This window comes from Manis pentadactyla, chromosome 14 (assembly GCF_030020395.1).
Source record: "Manis pentadactyla isolate mManPen7 chromosome 14, mManPen7.hap1, whole genome shotgun sequence".
Taxonomy (NCBI): Eukaryota; Metazoa; Chordata; class Mammalia; order Pholidota; family Manidae; genus Manis; species Manis pentadactyla.
The window spans coordinates 31,488,191-31,513,137 of record NC_080032.1 but is presented as its reverse complement, the minus strand read 5'-3'; the positions used below and the strand labels follow the sequence as shown (position 1 = coordinate 31,513,137).

Genomic DNA, 24,947 nt, shown 5'->3' with positions numbered 1-24,947 from the left:
ACATGTTGGTTTGTTTTTGACGTGTGTGTGGGTGGCGATTGTTGCCACAGGTAGGTTTTATTTTTTATACCATTGAATTTCTCAGTCTCTTGTGTTATTGCTTCTGGATTTTTGGGTTATAGTTTAAAGGGACTTCTTCACTCCAAGATTATAAAGGAATTTACTTATGTTTTCATCTAGTTCTCATAGGATTTCAGATTTCTTATGTAAAAATATTTGGAGCTTACCTAGGTACACAAATGACATGTATATCCAACTTTAGTTTTTTCCAGATGATTCTCTAATTGTTTTAACACCATTTTTTTTAGAAGTCCATCTCTACCATTTGAGATGGCAGCTTTATCATATGCTAAATTTCTGTGTATGTTTAGGTCTATTTCTGGGCATTCTCTTTTGTTCCATTGGTTGGCGAGTCTGTTCATGAACCAGTAACACATTGTTTTAATTATTCCAGCTTGATAATATGATTTAGTATCTGGAATTGTCAGTCCTCTCTGATTGTCCTTCATTTTCAGTGTCCATGGCTTTTTCTTTCTTGTTCTTTTTCAATGTGTATTTTAGAATCAGCTTTTAATATTCCAGAAAGCACAATTGCTAGTATTTTAATTGAGATCATATTACATTTATAAATTAACTTGGAGAAAATTGACAAATTTATAAGATTAGTCTTCCTGTCAAAGCACACGTTATGTTTTTACATTTGTTCCAAGTCTTCTTTTGAGAATGACATTTGTATTTTAGTATGTTTGACATACGGATTTTGCACATTGTGGCGTATTTTTTAAATGACTGTAATTCTCTACCCCTCCCTGTACTCATGCCTTTTGCGATGTGACTTTGCAGTTCCTTCCATCAAGAGATGGAGTCATTTCTGACCTGTTGATTTTAACCCATAGAAAGAGGGGATATAGCATGCCAGTTCTACACCTGAGCCTCCAGAGGCCTTGCTTGCTTCCGCTCTGATTCTTGGAGCCCTGTGCAGCCACCACATGACCAGCCTCAGGTTAGCCTGCTGGAGACGGAGAGACATGTGGCCTGCTTGCCCGCATACCCCCACCTAGGAGAGCAGACACAGACTTCAGAAGCAGAGCTCTCTACCTACTGTTAGACCACCATGCATGAGAGCCTGGCTGAGACAGGAAGAACCACCCAGCTGAGCCCAGCTCAGTGACTGACCAACAGAATTGTGAGTTAAATGAGCTTAGTCGTTTCATGTCTCTGTGTTTTGAAGTGGTTTGTAACAAGGCAAAAACTACCTGGTGCATGTAATTATTTTTAAGCCTATTTTTCTAACTTAAAAAAATCATTTTGCTACTATAAACGGGGGTTTTGTAGCAGGGACCAACCATGTGTCCTCCAAACCCATTTCTTTCCCCTCCTGGGCACACTGCTGTCCTCCTTGCGGTTTTGTTCAACTATGTGACTGGGTTCTAAGCAGCAGAATATGGGAGAAAGTGAACAGACCTCTTTCAGACCTCATCCATACAGACCTCCTTGCCATCCTTTGCCCTGTCTCTTCCTCTGTCCTGTGGCTCGATGTGAGTGTCCAGAACAGCCTTGGAAACCCCTTGGAAGATGACAGAGCCACCATCCTCCTGGGCCCCTGAAAATCTGTATGGAACTGAGCTCCCCACGCCCATTCCTGGTCCCGACTACCCTACTGATTATGCTTTAGACGAGTGAGAAATAAAATTCAACTGTGTCGAGCCATGGAAATTTTGCTTTTCCTTAGTTAATATAGGTTTCCCCCTACTATTGAATCTTTAAAAAAGAAAAACAGCTCTATTGAGATATAATTGGCATACCATAAGAATTTACTCTTTTGAAAGTACATGTCAGTGGTTTTTAGTATATTCTCTTGTGTAACCATCATCACTATGTAAATGTATAGTATTTTCATCACCTTAGAAAGAAATCCCATATCCAATAGCAGCCACTCCCCATTCCCCATGCCCCAGCCCTGGCATCCAGTCTACTCTGTCTCTATGAATTTGCCTATCCTGGAAGTTTCACATAAATGAATATATGTAATATGTGGTATTTTTTGACATTTGCATGTCTTAAAAGTTTATCCATATCATAGCTTGTATCAGAACTTCATTCCTTTTTGTAATAAACTTAGTAATATCTGTTGTATGGCTAACCCCACGTTCTGTTCATCCACACATCAGGAATGGATATTTGGGTTGTCCTACTTTTTGGCTACTATGAATAATCCTGCTGTGAACATTCACATGTGTTACAGACAGAAACATGTCTCCCTAAAAAAATCACATATGTGCTCTCATTGGGTCTATTCCCAGGAATGGAATTGATGGGTAGTACGGTAACTCTGTGTTCAACATTTTGAGGAACTGACAAACTTTTCCAAAGCAACTATACCATTTTATATATCCATCAGTGGTATGAGGGTTCCCGTTTCCCCAAGTCATTGCCAACATTTGTTTTTTACTGTCTTTCTGGTTATAGATTAGAGCCATCTTGTTGGACATGAAGTGATATTTCATTGTGGTTTTGATTTGCATCCTTCCAATGACTAATGATGTTGAATATCTTTGGCCATTTGTATATCTTTTTGGGAGAAAGGGCTACTTGGATCCTTTGCCCATTTTTAAAAGGTGCTATTGGTCTTTTAATTATTGAACTGCAAAACTTCTTTATATATTCTGTATTCAAGTCTCTTACCAGATACATAATTTCAAAACATTTCTTCCATTCTGTGGGTTGTCTTTTCATTTCTTGATGATCCTTTGAAACAAAAGTTTTTCATTTGGATAAAGTCAGATTAGTCTATTTTTTCCTTTGTTGCTTGCACTTTTGGTACAGTATTTGTTAGGTTTGGTGTTAATTTTATATTTACTCCATAAAAAGATTTCCTTCTTTGAGGTGCTCAGAAACAATTTAAATAGTATTAGAAATGTTTGCCCTTTAAAGGTTTGGTAGAATTTCTCTGTGAAACATTTGGGTCTGGAACCTTTAGGTGTACAGTGTAGTTCTAGTCTTCCTTCTTAGCAGGAATTGCCAATTTTTAGTTGTTAAATACATGGTGGAATGTACAATTGCAATTTCCACCTGTTTTGTGAAGGCAACATTTTTTCTGGTAAGTTTTTACTGTCTAGAGGAAAGCTGGCTGTTATCATTCACCTTTTTCCTAATGGTATCTTTAAAAAAATCAGTATATGTAATACACTGTAAAATATTATATTTTAATATAATTTATTAGTTAAAATTTAATTTTAATGTAATTTCTAATGTACTGTAACAATACTTCAGGTACAAAAAGAGACACCCATTAAAATGTGCAGTTCAGTGCATTTCGACAGAGGCAGATCACTACTTGTGCAACTACCACCACAATCAGGATGCAGACTGTTGACGTCGCCCCCAAAAGATTGTGTGCCCCTTTGCAGGGCCTCCTGTCCTCCCCACGGGACTCGGGAAACTACAGATCTGCTTTGTCACAGCAGGTGGACTTGCGCTTTTTAGCCTGTCAAATAAACGGATCAAGGACCATCTGGTCTTTTGTGTCTGGCTTCCTTCACACAGCACGGTTGTATGAGGTCACCTGTGTTGGTGTCTGCATCAATAATTCATTTATGTTTTAGAGTGCTCTGTAGCACTGCATGACATGTATACCACAGTTTACCTGTTCACCTGCTTAGGGACACCTGGGATGACTCCAGGTTTCTATTATGACAGATAGGGCTGCTATGGATATTTGCATCCAGAGCCTTCTGTGGGCTTGTGTGCCCATTTCTTTGGGCTGGATACTTAGGAATAGAATGGTTGGATGGTTTTCTGATAGTATCTTGGTGTGAATTCTGAGCCTGTGTTTTTAAACCTCATAGTTGAAAGGGTTGGATTTTGTCAAATCAGCTATTTGCACAAGGGTCTTACAGGGGTGAGGAGGGTAGGGAGGTAACCCTCCAGTCTTGCAATCCAAGGACATCCTCATCTGATAGCACTTCTGTGTACCGTGCCTCTTCCACCTGTCCAAACCCAGTGGGTCTGGGAGGGCTCTCAGTACAGCCCTGCACTCCCACAGTTCCCTCAGGGCCACTGCCTGCCCTCCAGGCTGGGCTTGTGTGTTTGGAAGGCTTGTTTTTGCTGGGGCTTCCTGAGAACTGCCACCTCTGGGCAATGCCCAGGCCCTCCTTTCCGTCTCGCCCAGCACTGTTCAGTCCTGTTCAGTCTAGAGTTCCCGCTCGAGGTGGGGGGAGGCGGTGTGTGGCCTTCCACTGGGGGTATCCAGGATCTGCTCTTGCTGGGTCCTGCCTGAGGTTCTGTCCCACATTCTCTCTGTTCTCCTTCTAGGACTCAGGGTGGGGTTCATGTTCACGAGGATGGGCTGACAGTGACTTCTCCAGTCCTGATGTGGGTCCAGGTGAGCACAGGGATCCTGTCCCTTTCCTGTCCCCAGCCTGTCTCACCGGCAGACTTGGCAATTTTCTTGGAAGTCCAAAGGTGGCAGCTTATGAGAGCATCTGTTGGCACCAGGTCCTCATGGGGAAATGGTTCCTAGAGCCACACTCGGCCTCAGCCGTTGTCAGTGTTCCTGAGCTGAGAGGAATCACAGCTGGCTTTCAGGCTCTGGAGCCATAGTGCTGGGACGTCCTGCAGTGACCAGCTTTAAAATAGTACAGTGCAGACCTTTCTCAACACTCTACAGTCAGGCACTATGGCCACCCTTGCACCCTGAGAACAAAACACAGCCCTTTAGGTTTGGGGCTCAGCCCCAAGTCCCCTCGGCTCCAAGAGCAGGGGCACTCAGAATGGTGACTTATGACCTGACCAGTCAGGATCAGATTAACCACAAGCCAGGCCTACCTGCTCAGGACCCACAAGAAAGGAAGAGGCCCACTGCCAAATCTGGATGGCCTGTGGGACCCCCACACTGGGGCTGTGGGCAGCACAGACAGGCATGACAGGACTGGGGGCTGCCTGATACCCCAGGGGACTTGAGACCCTGAACTGGAGGCCAGGTGCCAGAAGCTTTTTCAGCTCTCTGAACCTGTTTAACCAATCCCCTATACTAAATTCTTTCTGTTAAGATAACTGGTGTGATTTCCTTTTATCAGCCTGACCCTGACTCATCCTGGAGTTTCCACCAGACAGGCTGAAGGGATGTGTTCTTCAGAGGCTGAGCCAGACCAAGGAGCAGTGCGGGTGGGGGTGACAGGCAGGAGTTGGTGGGTGAGGTCCCACTGATGAAGCCAAGGGCTTCTGATGGGCACGGCCTTAACTTGGGGAGGTGTGTCAGTGGTAGAGGGCTAGGCTTGGGGCTGGTGCCAGGGTGACTTCTAATCTTGAGCGATACCTCCCAACCACACCTCCCCACCCCAGACTGGACCTGCTATAGCTGTACCCCATCCTCTGCCAAGGTTTGGCAAGCAGGGCCAAGTCAGTAGCCATGGGGGGTGCTGTGAAAGGATCTCTCCCAGCATAGGGTGGGGATGGCAGGGTCAGGCCAAAGCTCCAGTGGGAAACACAGCCTGGGGTGAATCTCTGATTGCTCCTGGGAAATCTTGGGGGAAGTGCCGCGCTCTACCGGGCTGTGCCATCCATCTCACCAATGGGGTCATGCCAGAAGGATGATTCCAAACAGACAGTGGATGGCGGAATGGGGGATTGGGACAAATGGCCACCATGGCCATCTACTCCCCCAACATTGCACTCCTGGACAGGGGGTCTGGGCACAGAGCCGTGTCCTGGTGGGAGCCCTCTGTCAGCTCTTCATTTCTCCTTTGCAGTGAAGTCATGTTACTAACATGGTGGGTTGAAAATGCAAATAAAAGAAACCAGAATTTGAGCCAGTTTGGTTTTGCTATTCCTGAGCGCTTGGAAGTCAAAAACCATAAAAGCAATATTTGAAGATGAGCGGTTTATGATTTAACCCCTTAAATTAAGGTTTAAGGTGCCCCCTTGTTAATTAACGTGTTCTGGTCATCAGATCCCCTTGGTGTGACAAGCACGGCCATCTCTACTGGGAGGCCTGTGCTTGCTGACTCAGTGGTTCAGAGCAGTCACGTGCACTCTGCTTTCCTCCTCAGGCCTTGGACATCCTCTTGGAGAAGATGAAGGCTTCAGGCTTTGACTTCTCTCAAGTCCTCGCCGTGTCCGGGGCCGGTCAGGTTTGTTTGCTGTGGGCCCTGTCCACCAACCGGGCGGCGGTGGCTGCTGGGCGGTGTGGTGCACCCGGTGACAGCTCCCGAGGGGAGGTGCTCAGTGCCCAGAGCCACTGCACATGTGCTGCTAATAAAAGCCCTCACAGCCGTTTTGCCTTGGAAGGAGTGTAGCCTGCCTCCTACAAAAGGACCTGGGACAGTCCTTAGGATTAAGCATTGTACAAACTAGGACACTGGGTGACAAGGAGCTGGATAGAGATCCCCTGGGGAGCTGGAGGAAGCATTTGACATGAGTTTATTAGCACTGTCCGGGGACACTAAAATTGCTTTTTGTTGGAAATAAAAGCAAAGTGGGAAATTATGCAGATTAGCGAAGGAGGTTTAGAGTAGAGATACTGGTACTAACAAGAACACCGTTGACAGAGCACTGACAGGGTGCAGGTGCCCTGCCCAGCCATTCACACGCCGTCTACTGACGGTCAGAGCGACTTTTCAATGGAATCCTGGAGGGTTAGCACAGAGCTCTGCTGTTTGCACGCGATGACATCCAGCTTCCTTCCTTCGTATTCTCATCTGCCTTAGGGTCACTGTGAATGTTAAATACATGGAACGGTGCACAGACTATTTGAGTTTTAGAAACTGTTTTCATTATGATTGACATTTACATGGGGAACTGAGACACAGAGAGGTGACTTGCCCAGGGTCACACACCTGCCAGGAGGAGTCAGGCTGCAGGTCCCGTTTCATCCTCTGAATCACCTTGCTTCATGCTGACTGGCTTATTTTCACATTCTTGGCAGAGAACACGGGCTAACTTCTGCAGCTGCCTCTTCTTCCTGTAGATGTAACAGGAATGTGCTGCTCCTGTCCTTGTTAAACGAAACAGACGCCCTTACGGTCTTGTCCCTCTCTCGCCCGACCCGCTGGCCTGGGCCCTCTCCCTCCCAGGCAGGCCCCACCCCGTGGCTGGGTGTCCCAAAAACCTAGGTCTTAAGTCTGGGATGGAGCACCCCAGGCCCCTCCTCCTCCTGTTCCCTTCTTGGGGAGTTCCCTTATCCAGCTAGGCCACACCCAAGTGGCAGCCTGACTCCTCCGTCTGCCCACTCCCCCATCCAGGGGGTCCCCATGTCCTATTGATTTGCACATAACTTGCATCTACCACTTCTTCTCCTACTCTGCCTCTGTTGCCCCAGGCCTAATACCCACAGTTTTTCTCTGGGTCTCTGCTTTGGCATCCCTGCCTTCGTAACTCCCACAAACTCTTTATATTCAGCCTGGCTCTCGTACACCCAGGGTTCTCCCCACCTCCAAGATAAACCCCAACCCCCAAGCACAATGTCAGGGTGTTGGTACTCAGGCCTCCTTCCCACCGGCCCTGCCACTTGCAACCCTAGCTCGGCTTCTGTTTAGAAGGCTGCCTTCCCCACACCCATCAGGCTCTCTCACCTGTGGTTATTCTGCATGAAGAAGCCACACACTCAACCCTGGCGTCCTGTCCTCATAGTCACATCCACCTCTACATGTCTGTAACCAGCTGGTCAGGTGCCCTTCTGTGGGCCCACTTCCCTGCCACATCACCTCCGTAGGGTTTTGAAATTGTACATTTGTGTCTTTCTCCCCGAGTCAACTCCAATATCCTGCAGAAGAGGGATAGTGTTATCCTGTCCATCTGTCCCATCCTGGCATGATCTAGGTGCTCAATAAATGTTGAATGAATGAGTGAATTTCAGATAATATGAAGAGCAATATATTCAAATACAGTTTTACAAAGGCACCAAAAACGAGACCACTAATTCTCTCTTGGAACCTTGCTGCAAGTTTTGGGGTGGACAGGACAGAGTTCCTCCCCATTTTATGGAAATGGAAACCACATCTTGTAAACGTGAGCAGCTCTGTGACTAAGGGGCAGAGCAGGCGTGGAGCCCAGTCTTCGGCGTGTAGCCTGGGTCCTTCTGCATCTCCAGGAGTCTGTATTGCTGGTCGGTGTGCGGCTGTGTGAATGGGTTTCCCTTTGCAGCAACACGGAAGTGTGTACTGGAAGGTTGGGGCCAGCCAGGTGCTGACAAGCCTGTTACCAGACCTCCCCTTACACGAGCAGCTGCAGGTAATGTGGCCGTTTTATGGGGGTCTGAATAACTCTGGAGAGGGGAGGGGGCCCTGAGCCTGGGGCTTTTGCGCATTGTTGCGGGTGTAGGCAGGTGGCTCAGACAGCAGTCCCGCGACATGGTCTGCCCTGGCTCCTTGCTATGGCCACACCTGGTGTCTGCACTGGGGGTCAGGTGCCAGGTCCCCTTCACCACACAGGTCCCCTCCAGCCCACATGGCTCTGGCTCATCCCCCTCAGGCACCTCCCCCTGTGGCATGATGGCTCCTGATAGTGCTGGGAAGGGAGGCCTGGCTTCTCTCTGCCTCCCAGCTTCAAGTGCCCTGGTAAAGCTGTCTTACTGCAGCCTGAGCCCTCCCTGCCCTCTCTAATGGTGCCCGCAGAGCTCCCCAGAACCTCCCGCCTCCAACTTTCAGGGGAGACCCCCGCCCCAGGCAGGCTGAGGTCTGGGCGGGAAGGGCTTGCCCACGGGTCTCCCAGGTCACCCTCGGGGGAGACAGGTAGCCACCTGCTGTGAGGGGCAGTGTGTCCGCCAGTGTCGGGTGCGCCCAGGTCGGCGGGGGGCTCCAGCTGTGCGCCCTTCTCTCCAGGCCTGTTTCTCCATCAGCGACTGCCCAGTGTGGATGGACTCTAGCACCACAGCCCAGTGCCGCCAGCTGGAGGCTGCCGTGGGTGGGGCCCAGGCTCTCAGCTGCCTCACCGGCTCTCGGGCCTACGAGGTGGGCAGTGCCAGCCACTGGGCACTAGGGCTGGTCCTGGGAGGAAGGTCCAGCTGCTGGCTCAGGGCCCTTCCCCCTGGGTGTCTGGGAGGACAGTGGGTGACCTGCTCCATGGGGTTCACTGAGGCCATGTGGAGCCAGGCCTGGGCACCCTGGCCTCTGGTTCTGACCAAGGCTGTCAGGTCCCCCTGAGCTTCTGGGAGCAGGGGTAGGCCTCCTGTTTGGGTTCCAGGTCACCGCTGACAGTGACATGGCCATAGTCCTCTTGTCAAATGCTGTGTGCAGGGCTGGTGGTGGCACCTTGGTGTCTGCCTCTGTGACGGGATTAAACTAGCACTCACAGTTGGGGCAGTTTTGAAGCTGAAAGGAGTCTGTGCATGTAAGACACTTAGTGCAGCTCCTGGAGAAGTAAAAAAGTTAAAGAGAGTGCGTCTTCCCACTGGCTTCAGCCACAGTCCCAGGTGGCTGCAATTTGCCCAGCTTGGGTCATGCACCCCACCTGAAGCAAGAAAAACACAAGGAGGGCCGAATACACGCATCCCCTGCCCAAGCTGTTGGTCAGCACAGTTCTGTGGGGCCGGAAGGCTGGCTGAGCGAGGGGACCCTGCAGGCAGCAAACCTCCTGGATTCATGGCCTTCTCAAAGCTTCTGTTGTGCTAGCTGATACTCAGAGACACTGCACTGACCCAACTTTACAGAGTCATCATTCCACAGAAGATTTGAGTTTTTATGAATTTGCACTTTTTTTCCAGCGATTTACAGGTAACCAGATTGCAAAGATTTACCAGCAGAACCCTGAGGCCTACGCACACACGGAGGTTGGTCAAACGTTTCTGTTAGGTTGGAAATCACAGTTGAATTCCTTTTGTAATACTTACCTTTAGCATAAATATATCTCTTGAGCACTGGCTAAAAACATTGATTAACAGACATTAAAAATAATAATGAATGACAGCAAATGAGTTTGCTTCTTATCATCAGACTCTTTCTAAAGAGGAAGGAAAGAGTGGAATCATGGGGTAGAGAAGTCATGGCCTCATCAGAGTCCTGGAGGGAGCGCTGGGGAGCTGGGTGCCCTTTAGGTTCTGTTCTGCCCTCTCAGTTTCCAGTGTGGCTACTACAGGGTGGCCACCAGGCACTCAATTGGCATGGGGTTACTGTTTTCTTAGGAAATTGGTAAGCCTGGACCAATGTGCCCTCAGCTGGGCCCTTCAACCAGAGCCTGTGTCCAGGAACCCAGATCCATTCCCTCAATCCACAGTTGCTAAAAGCCAGTGCTTAATGCTGCCTGAGAAGCAGCTCAACCCTGTGGCTAGTGATTTTCATCTCTGAGTAATTAGAAAATGATGAGCTTGTGTTTAGCCTAAGTACTTCTTTAATCTTGGAAGTTAACATACAGTTTGTTATTTTATGATTCAAGGTTCCAGATTACTCTGCAGCATAAGGCTTGTAGGCTTTGGAGGGAAGGGGTGGAGATGCAAAACCCTCTCCATGTTCTGTGTGTGGAACAAAGGTGGGGGACAGGTGGTGTTGGCATTCCCTGCCCTGGTCCAACGGCCCATGGTGCCCACATGGAAGCGCAAACCCTCAGGCTGACACTGAAATCCATCATCAGTCCCTCTGATTCATGGCTGGGGTCTGTGGCTTCCAAGGGGCCAGCTCTCACTTACACTCGCTCTGAACCCCTAAGTGTCTTTGTCAGTTCTGAATCCTGTGGTCACACGTCCCTCTTCCCTTGTGACTAGATACAAAGACCACAGAAGTGGAGGCTGGAAACCAGGGCCCACACTCCCTGGATCCCAGGTGGAAAACCCACTTTCCTGAGCATGGCTTTTTCATGTTGTCTTTTGTCTTTGTTGAACTTGACAGTTTTAACTGCAGAGTTGGATGCTTGCCTGACGAGCTTGTTCTTGGTTCCCAGCTACTCAAAATGCTCTTATTTGGGAAACTCAGTCGCTACCATTACTGGGGCAGCTTGCTCAAAGTTGCATTCCCTCCCCAGCTTAGGACTCTTCTTGGTAGTGTGTCAGAAGTTCCCAGCTGCTAAGGGAAGTGCATCTTATCTCACTGTTCCTTTCTTTTGCAGAGAATTTCTTTGGTCAGTAGTTTTGCTGCTTCCTTATTCCTTGGGTCTTACTCCCCTATTGACTACAGCGATGGTAAGCTGCCAGGGTCCAGGGTGAGCGCCCATCGGGGCGTGCAGGTGTGGGAGGGTTGGGTGTGAGTCTTAGCCCCTACGGTGGGCGCCAGCCTTTCAGCCCTCTCTCCCATTGCCAGGAGTGTATCAGTCATCTTGCTGTGCAGCAAATGACCCCAGCACTTGCAGCTGAAGACCACAAATGTTTATTATCTCACAAAGTTTCTGAAAGCAAATTTTCTGGGGGCAGCTTAGTGGGGTGGTTTTGGCTCAGGAGCTCTCATGTGGCAGCATTTGAGTGGGCACCCAGGACCCAGCCATCTAAAGGCTTGACTGGAGCTAGATCACTTCCAGGGCTACGCACATGACCGTGGGCCAGAGGCCTGAGCTCCCCACAATGTGGGCCTCTTGTAGGATTATTAACACCACCGTAGCTGGAGTCCGCCAGGCAAGGGTTGAGAGGAAGAGAGAGGCCGAGTGGAGTCTTTACACCCAAATCTTGGAAGTGACATACAGCACTTCTGCCCTGTCCTGCTGGCAGCACACACCTCCCCAGGGGCAGGGAGAGGGGACCCCACGGTGTCAACACTGGAATTCGGGGATGAGCCTGGCTCCCACAAGGAGTTATGTAAGTTGTTGTTTATGTTGGGGGACCTCATGAGAGTGGTGAGCTTCTGGAATCAGAACCCTGAAAAAGTAATGCAGGTGATGCCAATGCGGAGGGGAACCTGGGAGGAGGTAGCAAGGAAGCATATGGACAGGGCCACCCTAAGGAATGGACAGGAGAGGGGAGAAGCCAAGCAAGACCCTGACCCATGCAAGTGGCTTCCGGAGAACCTGGGCTGCACAGAGGCTCCTGGGGACTCATCTGAAGTTGTTGAGGGCTGTGTGGGCTATTCTAGTTTGTAGGGGGGTCCCCAAGCCTCCCTCAAATCTGGAGAAGAAAAAGTTTCTACCACTAGCTGTCTGGAGCATCCCAGCAGACCCTAAACCTGTGTCCACATATGTCCACTCCTCCTGAGGCTGCGGAGAGCTGCATGGGGTGTCACATTGCCATCGTCCAGGAGGCGTCCCAGCCAGGCCCTCGCTGCACCCCTCACCCTTACCTTAGAAGTCACCTCCCAGTTCACCGGCTGTCCACCTCCTCCCGGGGCCGGCCATCTGTCAGTGTCCCAGCCGCCTGTCTCCCAGCTGCCCGGCCCAGTGGAGCAGGAGAGCCCTCCCCCTGGGCTCTGGGTTCTCTCCCCTCCCCATCCTCAGGAAAGCCCTGGGAGAAGTAGATTGTTTTAGAAAACTGAGCTGATCCCAGTGACGTGGAGGAAGTTGGAGGAGTCTGAGGGCTGTGCTTGGAGTTGGCCATGACTGGGAAGCCCTGAGGGTGGACCTACCCCGGCGCCAGTGGGCACTTGACCCCTGGGGGACTCATTGCTGGCAGTCCCCATACCCTGTTGGCCTGGCAGCGGCACATTTCCAGGCTGAGGGGAATATTTGGAGGAAGTGGGGTTGGCAGGCCTCTGGTTCTCTGGTTCTCTGGTCCAGGATGACTGTGTGCAGCATACAAACCTTGGAGAAGGGCTTGGGTGCAAGTGTGCTGTGAGAGGGTGCTCACTCCCTGTGGGTAGGCCACTTTTACTGAAGGCCCTTTATGAAGATGTTTTTTTTTGTTTCCTTAGGTTCTGGAATGAATCTGTTGCAGATCCAGGACAAAGTCTGGTCGCAGGCTTGCCTTGGTGCCTGCGCACCTCAGCTGGAGGGGAAGCTCGGCCCCCCGGTACCCTCCTGCTCATGTGTGGTAGGTCCCCTTCCCCAGTGTGGGCCCGCTCAGAAGTGGCAGCTCCTGGGGAGCAGTGCACGCGTACACACACACACACACACACACACCTACTCTCATAGTCACACACTCATGCTCACACACACACACTCAAAGTCAGACACACAGTCATACCACACACTCAGCATGCATACACTCTCACACCACAACTCCCACACTCCCACACACTCCCAGACTCACATACACTCACACCTGCATGCACACTCACTCCCCAACACTCATTCATTTACACACAGGTGTGCACAATGGCATTTTCAATCTGTGGAAGACAAGTATTTGACATGAGTCAAAGCGAATGTCTGGATCAGTGCCTTGCACTTAGTAGGTGCTCAGGGTGTGTATAGATTACTGCGGTAGGGCAGCGGAGACAGGTGGGGGACTTCGGAAGATTCCACTGGAAATTTATTAGAATAGGAAAGAAAATTGAAGGCAGAAGCCCCCAGGTGATTGCACACCATGGGAAACGTTGACATTCCAGGACTAGGGACACCACTGAAGCTTGAAGCAGGCAGCTTGGAGAAAACAGAAAGAAATCTGACGCAGCTGGTGGGGGGCACAGGCCCCAGTGGCAGACTTCCTGGAACGGAATCCTGGCTCCACCACTTCCCTCTGCGCTTCGGCTTCCTCATCACCCCGTTGTTCCTGGAACAGTGGGAAGTCTGATGATTGCTCTCTCATTTGGCTGTTGTGCAGAATAAACGGGCTGATGCAGTGAAGTGCTTGAGATAGTGCCTGGTCCCAAGAGTAATATTAAAACATTCAGGACAGACACATGCAAAAGAATGAGACTGGACCACTGCCTTACACTTACTCAGAACAGATGAAAGGCCTGAACGGAGGACCTGAAACCAAGCAACTTAGAAGGAAACAGGCGGTTAGCTCCTTGACATCAGTCTTGGTGATGATTTTTTGGCTTTGACCCCAAAGGCAACAAAAGTAAAAGGAAACAAGCGGAACTCCTTCAAACTAAAAAGCTTCTGCATAACACAAGATACTATCAACAAAATGAAAAGGCAAGCCACCAAATGGGAGAAGATATTTGCAGATCATGTATCTGGTAAGGGGCTAACATCCAAAACAGATGAAGAACTCAATAACAAAACACTAAGCAATCCAATTAAAAATGTTTAACCATCAGTCTGCACCCTTATTCAGAACAGACACTGGCTGTGAACACTGCTTTCCTCTAGGTGGCCAGCTGAGTTCTCGCTGTTCTGCGGAGAGATTGTAGCAGAGAAAGACCTGGGCCCTGCCCTCGGGGCCCTTTGGCGGGGCACACCCCACACACAGCCAGAACAACAGAAATCCTGGGAGGGATGGTGTTGGCTGAGAAGAGGCATGGAGCTGGTGGCGGGGGCAGGAGGCGGATCAGGCTACAGCGGGTGCTTCCGTGGGAGGCCCAGCCACAGAAGCCCTTTTCCAAGATCAACAGTGACCTGAGCAGAACCTCAAAGCCACACCACCACCATCCAGGGTGCCTGGGGTGGACGCACAGCCCGAGGAAGGGCCGCCCACCAACGCAGAGAGCTCAGGACCCAGGCGCACTGATGCACGGCAGAAAAAGCAGCTGAGCCTCTGGGGCTGGTAGTCCATGCTCAGGTTTTAGTTACATGTGTGATGAAAGAAGTGTGTTGTCCGTGGCAGCAGGCTGTGTTTGCCTTATGCTGAGAACACTTGCCTCCAATAGGGAGGCCGTGTGGAGACTAGCAGCTTGAGGAACAGAAAAGAACTGGTTCTGAAAAGTGTGTTTTCACTTGTAACATATGTGCCCATGTTATGGGGGAAAACAAGCAAATGCCTGTTTTCCGTCTGCTCTGTTTTTGAAGGTAGTGCCCAGAGAGCTTTCTTGTTCCTGCGGGGAAGTGCTTGGAGATGTGCTGTATCCAGCACCTCTCGAGCTCCCGCTGTGTCCTCCTAGCCCAGCTTTTCCACCAGCCATTGTGGCTTCGCGCAGCTGTCGCCTGGCAGCACCCTGCCTGAGTTGCATGTCATTCCCACTTGGTGCCCAGCGCTTCTATGACTCCATGTTTGTGTTCTGCCATCCTGGAGGTTCAGGGTGTTAATGGCACCCCCACCGCAGGGCTTCAACAGGGAGCCTGCGAGAGCTCCTCACCCCATCCCCATGGGGACACCCCATCCCCAGATCCACTTCACACAGCCCCTCAGACATTGTCCACAGCGGTGACCAGCCCGACAGTGACTGCAGGTGGGCCTCCCCTCTTCCCCAGGCGCCTTCTTGCTTCCTGGGATCACTTCTGCAGGTGAGCCACCTGCCCACCAGCCTTGACTCAGGCTGTTTCCTTTTTTCTTTTTCTTTTAAACATGTTTTAACTAAAGTTGACCTACGATATTATATTGGTTTCAGGTGTACAACACAGTGATTCAACAATTATGGGCATTACAAAATGCTCACCGGGCTGAGTGGAGTCGCCAGCTGTCCCCGTACAAAGTTATTACAGTGCTGCTGACTGGATTCCCTGTGCCACACTTCCCTCCCGTGACTACTTTAGTTTATAATTGGAAGTTTGTGCCTCTTTATCTTAGTTTCAAAAGTTTAAAATATCTGATGGGATTTCCTGGTGTCTGGGAAGAAAATTTTGCTCCATCCAGCAAAATTCTGGACTTACATTGGAATAAGCCACTTCCTGAGAGATAAACATCTTGGCCTCAGAAAAATGGGCAGAAAGGTGAAGGGGATAAAGTCATAAAAAGGAAAAAAAAGTTTCTTTTCATGACTGTGTTTTCTCAAGAACTGTGGGTCTGTGCAGAGGGTGGTGCCCTGCCCCTTCCCACAGCTGCCCTTGGAGGGGCCTGAGGCCTGTGGCTCCAGAGGAATCCCCTCCTCCACACTGCCTTTTTCACTGTATTTTCTTTAGAACATTGACATCTCCATTGTGTCTGCTTGCTGAGCTGATGGAATGTGTGTGTGAGGCATTTTCTACCATCATGAGTTTGCTTACTGGTTTCCTCTTGTTATTTATGTATTTATTTTTAATGCTATATTCAGAATTTGGAGCTTACGAAATGGGTACATGGAAGAGATGAGTGTGTTCTAGCTGTCTTGAATCTCACTGTCAAGTGGGATGACCTCGTGTTCATGGTTCCAAACCTATGTTGGCCTCCTCTGGCTTTTGTGAGCAGGAGGGGTGATCCTGCTTTGCAACAGGGAGTGGTCTGACCGCAGGCCCAGCGCCCTGGGCCTGGGCCTTCCTGGGGCCTGGAGTGCAGAGGGTGATGCTCAGCAGGTGTGCTGTTCCTCCCCAGGGAGCCATTTCTGCCTACTACGTCCAGCGCTACGGATTCCCTTCAGGATGCAAAGTGGTGGCCTTCACGGGGGACAACCCAGGTGAGTACCTCGGGGGTCTCAGTCTCCAAGGAGCCTGACTGGTCCACGCTGGACATTTCTGAATGCCAGCCCAACACAACCTTCTGTTAGAAGCCTTCTGTGGTGGGCCACCCCGCTGCCTGGCTGGAATCTTATTCCTTTTGCCTGCCTGCCCCCACGCTGGCCCTGATGCTGCCCTCGGGAGCCACTGAGTCCCCCCATTAAGGAAGGATGCTCATCCCTTCCTCACAGTCTTTCCTGATCCAAACTAAACACCCCAGTTCCTCCAGCCCCCGCTTGGGAGCATGATTGAGTCTCTGCCTGGTCATCTGACCTGCAGGTGTGACCTACTCTTCATCTGAACACCTTGTCCCTTCCTGCTCTCTCCTCTTCCTTTTCTCCTCTAGGGGTTCCTGAGGCCTCTCCCAGAGGGGTCATCAGGTCCCCAAAGAGAGACCAGTGGCCCACCTAAGTGCCACCAGGCTGCTGCCCCTCAGCCCACCCCTGCAGCCTCTTTCCTGATGAGCCACCACATTAGGGGTGCTGGATGTAGTGCATACAAATACAAGGCACCAGGGATGTGTGAATTCCAGAGAAACGATGACTATTTAGTTTGTGTCCCATACAATATTTGAATTTCAGATAACAAATATGACTTTCTAATCTAAGTACATCCCCAACATCATGTCTCTGGAATACAAGTTTAGCTGAGCATCCTCCCTTTTCTCTGGCAACCCTTCCCCAAATCGCCATCCTGCAAGGTGTTCACTTCTGCTCCAAGGAAGTGAGTCTCAGGTACCTGGAGGAGGGTTTGGGCTGCTGGGTGGGTGGGGGCCAGGGTCTGCTGCACAGGGGGGCTGACTTCCTTCTTAGAACCACTCCTGCTCTTCTCATCAAGGAGTGTGGGCCTCTATTTCTTATATTTCCCCCTCCTTTGAAAAACATTTATTCTCAGTAATTTGCTGATTTCCCAGTTAGCCTCCATACTTACTTCCTGATGGTTGTACATATAAGCAGGACACAGACATCAAAAATAAACAAACACAAAGAGACCTATGTTTCGGAGTGGAATTGGATGCCTAGAAATAGAGTTGATGTCTTTGTTAAAGTCCATCCCTAATAGCAATTACTGCATTTTGTTATTATAGTCCATGTTTTCTGCAATGTCTATGTATCCTATTGTGATCAGAAAAAAACCCTTTAACTTGCTACTATTATTGCCACCGCTAGGTGTCCCTAGCTCTGCCTTGGCCCCGTCTGCTTTTGGACCCGTGGGCTTGGCTCCAACTTGTGCCACACTTGTGGCTGCATCAGTGACCTGGCTGTGACCCCTCCCTCCTGGTACAGCCTGGGCTCTGGCACCTGGAAGGAACCCCCAGGAGCTGGATGAGGGTCGTGCCTGTCCCTGAGCCATTTCTGCAGACTGTCACACGGAGCCCTGTTGTCAAAGCACAAAAGCAAATGCAGAGCAGGCTGGGGAGGAGGACCCTGGCCCTCCTGGACCCAGGCTGAAGGGGAGGCCTAGTGGACCGCGACCGGGTTTCAGCACCAGCAGCGCAGGAAGCCCCTTCTCCATCCCCGGCCCTGCCCTTGAGAGGTGCGCGTGTTCTGGTACCCAGGGGATGCTCAGGCCCCAGTTCCTGTCTGCTCCGAAGGTGGGGAGGATCAACCTGGCCCGGAAAAGGACAGTTGGTGCATAAGCTCCAAATTGGGAAAGTTCTGCACTTTAGTGGGCCACGTCTGTTTGAGAAATGTTTTCAAATGATTTCTTTATTGAAGTACAGTTGATACACATCATGTCTGTTTTCCTTTCAAAATGGAAATAACTTCATTGAGTCTCATTAGGAAAATGTATATTTTGAGACCTGCTCTGTCAACCAGAAGATTGTCAGGCAGGATAACCTGCCTGCCTTGTAACCACTGTAACCAGGAGTATGAGCTTCAGGGAGTGTTTGAGCAGGAACGATGGAGAAGGAGCTTTCTGATCCTCTCTTGGACTTTGGTTTCATACTGATTGTTGGAGGGCAGGCAGGTAGCCCCTAGCTGGTCCCTCCTTGAGTCTGACCCCTAGATGGCTGCTGCCTTAGACAAGGCATTAGTTACTTCTGTATTAAAACAATAGTACCAGGCACCCAGACTATCTTTTCACTGCAGAAAAAAACCCTTAAGTACACAAACCAAAGGAAGGATGTGAAAATCATCCATAATCCTTTAGCCCAAAGGTAATCAAAGTTGAACATTTAATGGTATCCTTCCACCTTTCTTCCTGTGCTCATAAAAAAGCACATTATTTTAATTAACCCTGGTAGTATTTTTATGCAACATTGTTTCCATGGCTGGGGGTTCGGTTGGCCCAGCATTTATTTCACTGAAAGGGCTGGCGTGGCTTCCAGCATTTGGGTGATACAAACAATGTTGAGATGCACATCCCATCTCGTCCCTTGTCCTTCTAGGATAAGTGCTCAGAGCTAGGATTCCTGGATCCGAGGCTGGCACGCTGCCGATATACCTCAGCAGCAAGGTTTGGGTGCACCTGCTCTTCCCCAAGTCTCCTTTTCCCGACTCACTCACTAACTTGACGTTCAGGGAGCACTTAGTACATGCCAGGCCTCGTCTCAGTTCCAGAGAACATCAGCGAACAAAGCAGAGGAGGATCACTGTGGGCCTCGCATCTAAGGGTGGCAGTCAGCATAGTTTTGGTCCCTTCCAACCCTCCTGTCCCTGCTTTGTTTTCTCTGCCATATGTGTCCTGGTGTACAGACCCAGCCCCCTTGACATACTGCACTCCTGGGAGCCCTGACAGCAGGTGGGGAGTTTGCACCCTTTTAGAAGAGCTTCCCAGCCCAAATCAGAGGTCCTGGCCACAGAGGCTGCAAGCCCCAGACCTCCCCTTGGGGCCTCCTGAGCCCTCAGCTCACCCTGTCCCTGCCTCTACCCTGGCACGCGGATTGGGGTGGGATGTTGGGGCTGCATGTGGTTTGCTTGGCTCCCATGAGACCTCCCACTAACCAGAGCTCCCCTCCCATCCTTAGCATCACTGGCAGGCATGAGGCTGGAGGAAGGTGACATTGCGGTAAGGTGACTTGCACGGTGGAGCCAGTGCTTTCTGCCCTGGGAACAAGGGTGCTGGGTCTTGGTAGCATCTTTGCTGCCTATCACAGGGTCTGCTGGTCCCAGAGGCAGCTGAGGGAGGGTGTAGGGAGACCCAGGCCCCAGGCCCTACATCTCTCTTAGAAGGCCATGGCCTTTGCTGAGCAGCAGGTCCCCCCTGCGTGTCTTGACGGGCAGTCTTGGGCACAGTGGCAGAAGGGTCAGACCTTGGGCCAGAGGACTGGGATCTCCCCAGACGAATGAAGAAAGCATTACTCATGCCCTGCTGGGTCTAGTGGGAAAGTGACCGGGAAACCAGTCATCACCTAAACCTTTAGGTAGATGTAAATGTAGTAAGTTCTAGAAAATTGGCCCGCAGGATCCATGAGAGCCAGAGCCCAGGGATTGGATTCTGGATTCGCCTGGTGTGGAAGGGTCAGAAGGTTTCTCCAAGGGAGTGGCATTAACCTAAGGTCTGCAACAGGAGGAGTGGAGTGCAGGGGGTCAGGGTGGAGACCACGCGCCTCACCTCTGCCCATCTCTCCCCAGGTCAGCCTGGGCACCAGCGACACCCTGTTTCTCTGGCTGCAGGAGCCCGTGCCTGCCCTGGAGGGCCACATCTTCTGCAACCCGGTGGACCCCCAGCACTACATGGCGCTCCTGTGGTAGGCCTGGCGGGGAGGTGGTGCAGGCAGGTCTGGCGCCCTCTGGAGCACCCAGAGTCCATCCACCATGTGGGCTCCGTGGGCAGCAGAGCTCCAGGGACTCAGTGGGTCTTGCTGACAGCAGAGCTGGGTGGGGAACAATCCAGGACCTAGCGTCCCCCAAACCCAGATCAAGTCCTAACCCCAGCACTGTTTCCTGTATGGCTGGGGGCAGATCCCACAGCATATCTGAACCACACTTTGCTCATAAAATGGGAAGAATAAGAGGATTGCTTCATTGTATTGTCACACATCTGACATGTGGTAGACCTTCAACAAATGGTACTGAGGACATCCTGCCTCCTGGCAGTTCTCATGGGAGGGGTGGCTCTGCATCTTGACCACAGGCACTGGAGACCTGCTAGAAGCTACTGAGGGAGGTTTCTGAGCCCTAGTCCAAGTCCCAGCACCCCTGGGGAATCTGGCAGCCTAGTTAGTGTAGCCAGTCTCACTGCAGTGTCCAGGTGGCACAGCATATAGAAACCACAGGTCCTGGTCTCTCACTGGGCCTCTGTTGTGGCAGCCTCCTCCATACACAGCCCAGGACAAGGGCATCTCCCCGTGCTCCCCGGGACATGTGCTGGGCCTGCTGTTGGGGGAAAGCCTCAGCTCCCTGCCATGCACTGGCAGGGGTTGTGGTTCAGCCTGACCTGCAGTCCCTCTTGGGACTCTTCACCCAAACGCATGGGCCCTGTCAGCCCTGGGCACCCCCTCAGTGCTGTGTGCACTTCTACAGCTTCAAAAACGGCTCCCTCATGAGAGAGCAGATCCGCGATGAGTCCGCTGCCTGTTCCTGGACTGAGTTTTCCAGGGCGCTGCAGTCCACGGAGCTGGGGAATGGCGGGAGCCTGGGTAGGCTGCTGGGAGACACTGCACCTGGGAAGGGCAGCTGGCGGGCGGGCCGGGGTCAGGGTGGGGCAGGAGGGCTGTGGAGAAGCCGCGGGGAGCCCTGTCTACACTGCTGCCCCACACTCTGAGTGGAAGACCGGGCCGTGGCTGTGTCCTCTGACCCCTCGGAGCCCCAGCACCAGAGGTGGCTGCCTCACAGCTGCTCCACGGCAGCACATCCGCCAGTGTAGCTTTCTGCCTCAGACACACAGTTCCGGGTCCCTGGGAAGAAGGACCAGCGCTGGGCTGGAGGGGAGGGGTGTGTCCCCAGATGGAACCCCAGCTGGTGTGCAGGGTGTGCGGAGCTGCTTGCCCAAGAGGTGGGTTTGCTAGGCCCAGGGGCAGGGACGCAGGCCCTTTCACCGTGCTCTTGCGAAGTCTTCGAGGAGCTTGAGTTTTGTTTTTGACCACAGGCAGCTAATCTCTTCCTGGTCTTGTTTTCAGGCTTTTATTTTGACGTAATGGAGATCACCCCTGAGATTATTGGGCGTCACAGGTTTAGCGCAGACAACTGTAAGGTGCGTGCCCTGTTGGTGTTGGAGCCACACTGGATCCACTTTTGAGTATTGACTATAACGATTATCTGCCAAATTGAGCTACTTTTCAGGACCTCCTTCAGTTCCTCATCTATGGATAAACATTTTCTACTGGCTGGGGTGCTTTCTAGATGTTGGGGAAGCAGCAGGGTCTAGGACAGATGTACCCCTTTACCCAAAGAGGGGTGCAGATCACCCAGGGGTTCTATCTGAGTCAGCCTGTGCCACACTGTCCCTGGCAGTCACAGAGCCCATCTACCCAGGGAGCTCATGTCCACTTCCCAGATATCCAGAGCTAGGAGAGCCTCTGGGGTAGGAGGCACTAGCGCTTCCCAGCATTTATTGGGGCAGTTACTGGTTATGTTGTGTACTTCCAGGCACTGTGCTAGGGTTTTCTGTGTCTTCCTCATTTACTTCTCAGAGCAACTGTGTGAGGCGGGTCCTATCATCCCCTTTACAGATGGAGAAACGGGGGCCCAGAGAGGCTGAATAACACGCAGGTCACGAGGGCCCGGGTGGTGGAGGGGGCAAACCAAGGCCTCTCTGACCTTGATTTATTTCCTCACCACTGCACAGCCTTCCCTAGGAGGGCTCGGTCCATGCTTGCTGCTTTGAATTGACTTTTCTGTGAGGCAGATCCCAGAGCACCCCCACACTCGCACTGACCTGAGAGACACGTCTGCCCAGTAGCCATCTGGGAGCCTCGTAGGTCGTCTGGCTGGTAGCGCCACACCGCGGTTATGCCAGACTGTGTGGCTGGTGAGGTGTTCCTTCCTGGATTGTAAAGGGAAAGGTGGGGCTCTCATCTTGCCTTCTGGGGGTCAGGTCAGTATCTGTGGTTCACAGGGAGGACATAGCTGTTCTCTTGTGTGAATCTGTCCAGATTTGACAGGGAGAAGGTAGTTTTCCTCATTCAGGCATTTCACCACCAGATGTTTATGATTGGTGCCAGGCACTGGGGACACAAAGGATGTCAGATGACATGGCCCCTGTCCCACAGAGCCTGTGGTCTGGGAGGGAGCTAGGCAGCAAACGTGAGCAGACACACATGATTATGGTGTGTGACATGGCCAGGAAGGGACAAGAGAAGGCAGGGCCTGGGTGGGGACTTGCCCTGGGTGGGTGACCAGGTGCACCTCTCTGAGGAGGTGGCTGTGAGCTTGGACCTGGAGGAGGAGGATCCCACCAGGGGCAGAGGGCATGGGTACAGGTGGAGGGCCATTAAGGCCCTGAAAGCAGACAGTCAGGTTGGGTGTTTGGGAGGGTGGCGGGTCTGCCCCTGGCCCCACCCAAGGGCATGTGCCCCAGCTCACCTAGCCAGTACTGCTGCCCATGTGGTCATAGAGCCACCCTAAATACAGGCGCCACGGTCACCTCAGTTGTGTTGAGAAAGAAAATGAGGCTCAGCAAGATGTGCCTAAGCTATTCAAGGTCATGGAGCCAAACGGCAGAGGTGGACCTGAACCCTGGGCAGCCTAAGACTGAGCTTAATGATGCGCTGGCTCCCCAGGTCACACACAGGGGCTGCAAGCATGTGTGAGTGTGTGTGACAGGGAGTTAGTTTGTGTGACAGGACTACATGACCTGTGCTGGAGGCCTGAGTCACAAGTGCTGAATCTGAGCTAAGAAGATGGCATGCACAGACACGCACGCACGCACACAACCGCAGTGGTGGCAGTGAGAGTTCACTCTGCCCACTTTCTCCTGGAACAGGTCTCAGCATTCCCTGAGGACGTGGAGATCCGGGCACTGGTGGAAGGACAGTTCATGGCCAAGAGGATCCACGCCGAGGGCCTGGGCTATCGCATCAGTAAGTGAGCCGCTGGGCTGTGCTCTGGGGTGGGGGCCTCACCCTCCTTCTTGGCCTTCAGGCCAGGCCTAGTAGGGCACCATCTGTCAAGGCTCCTGATGGCTGAGCAGGAGGGAGACGAGCCTGGCCCTGGAGGTGAGACAGTGAGTTGATGGGCACAGAGGGCAGGCACAGGCTCCTGCCTCTCTGTTCCTTCCCTGGGGCCTGATCTCTGGCCCAGAGCTGTAGGGCTTGGAGGTCTTTCTGCAACTCTAACCACTAACCTGCAGGCCTGGGACCCTGAGGGCATGGTTAACGCAGGTGGGAAAGGTCTGGGCTGGGGCCATGACTGGTCCCCTGTATTCTGGCCTGGGCAGGCCCCACTGGCCTGTGGGGCACAGATCTGAGCATTTTAGCTTGGACAGGGAGAGTGGGGAGGCAGAACTGCTGCAAAACTGAGAGGAATGGAGAGCAGAACCAGGGTTGGGGAGGCCCCGGGTGGGAGAGGGGTTTCTGAGAACTGGGGCTGTGGAATGGGAGCTGTAGGAGGTCAGGGAGGTCCCCTCATGGATGGTGCAGGAATGGTCAGGGCTCTGCAAGGAGGTTGCAGTTCAAGCCTCTAAGATGTATGTGTCCTTCTGGGCAGTGGCCGTCATCACTGGAGAAGGTAAAGAACCCCAAAGCCTCTTTGCTTGAGGGACTCCCTGTGATCCTTTTATGGACCATCCAGGGTCTACTAGTATATGTTTTATGTCTTTGAACCAACAAGTAAAAGGATACTATGAAAATAAGCATTGGGCAGCATGTGTTAACATTGCCTGCACTCCTGACTGGTGGTCCCACCTCCTCAGTCCCGTGAAGACTTAACAGGGGTGTGTGCGTATGTGCCCTACGAATGCGCAGCACAGCCCCCGGTGCAGTAACTCCACACCAGAAACAGCGCAGTGCCCGGTGATAGCAGACAGGGTAGATGCACAGGGGTTGTCATGCAATGTCATGCTGCACTGAAATGAAAATAAACCAGCCTCACTACGTGCACCAGAGCAGATGAATCTCACAAATTTAATGGAGCAACAGAAGCCAAATGCAAAAGCATGCGTGGCAGGATCCCATGTGGATCAAATTCAGAAACAGATGGCAGTGAGAGCTGCTGTGGGCGGTCAGCACAGCTGGCAGTTAACCTTTCAGGAAGGTGTGCGAGGGTCTCTAGGGTGCTCTGTTTCCTGGGTTACATGGGTGTGTTTAGCCCATGGAACTTTGTCAGGCTGTTGGCTTAGGATGTGCATATACACTTTTCAGGATGAGTGTGTGTTCAGTAAAAATGATAAGGTGAGTGTTGTAAACATTCCCAGTCCTCTCCACCCAACTGCTCAAAGTGTAAAAGGAAATACCTTAGAGGTCACCAAAGACTTCAGAGTTCCTGAGCAGGGCAGAGATGGTGCTGAGGTTGGTGCCAAGTGCCTGGCATGAGGACCTCTGGCCATCAGGAGGGGCGCTCTGGGGGGACCATCCCCACAGCCAGTGTGGGAGGAGGCCCTGGGCTCAGGAGGGGGGATGTGATCACTCCAGCCTCCAACATGTTTCTTGTGCAAAACAGCATAATGCTGCTTATCCCCTTAGCAAGCGAGACAGCAGGGCACACCTGGCCTGCCAGCTATGCTGGATCCCTCAGCAAGGTCACATAAAGGAACGTGCTTGG

General features: G+C 51.6%; 1 protein-coding gene across 4 annotated transcripts in view; it reads left to right on the top strand.

The window, feature by feature from the left end:
- The window catches only part of XYLB (xylulokinase), a 56,658-nt gene that overhangs the window by 4,876 nt on the left and 26,835 nt on the right, over positions 1 to 24,947 (top strand). Inside the window, exons 3-15 of one of the 4 annotated variants that reach the window (XM_036921645.2) lie at positions 4,315 to 4,384; positions 6,051 to 6,131; positions 8,143 to 8,229; positions 8,820 to 8,948; positions 9,701 to 9,766; positions 11,035 to 11,107; positions 12,759 to 12,877; positions 16,181 to 16,262; positions 19,274 to 19,314; positions 19,881 to 19,996; positions 20,772 to 20,887; positions 21,368 to 21,441; positions 23,173 to 23,269. In XM_036921645.2, the coding sequence (XP_036777540.2) occupies positions 4,315 to 4,384; positions 6,051 to 6,131; positions 8,143 to 8,229; positions 8,820 to 8,948; positions 9,701 to 9,766; positions 11,035 to 11,107; positions 12,759 to 12,877; positions 16,181 to 16,262; positions 19,274 to 19,314; positions 19,881 to 19,996; positions 20,772 to 20,887; positions 21,368 to 21,441; positions 23,173 to 23,269 (1,151 nt within the window). Of the gene's footprint in view, positions 1 to 4,314; positions 4,385 to 6,050; positions 6,132 to 8,142; positions 8,230 to 8,819; positions 8,949 to 9,700; positions 9,767 to 11,034; positions 11,108 to 12,758; positions 12,878 to 16,180; positions 16,263 to 19,273; positions 19,320 to 19,880; positions 19,997 to 20,771; positions 20,888 to 21,367; positions 21,442 to 23,172; positions 23,270 to 24,947 lie in introns of all 4 variants that reach the window. The other 3 variants (XM_057491304.1, XM_057491305.1, XM_057491306.1) reach the window with 3 other exon arrangements.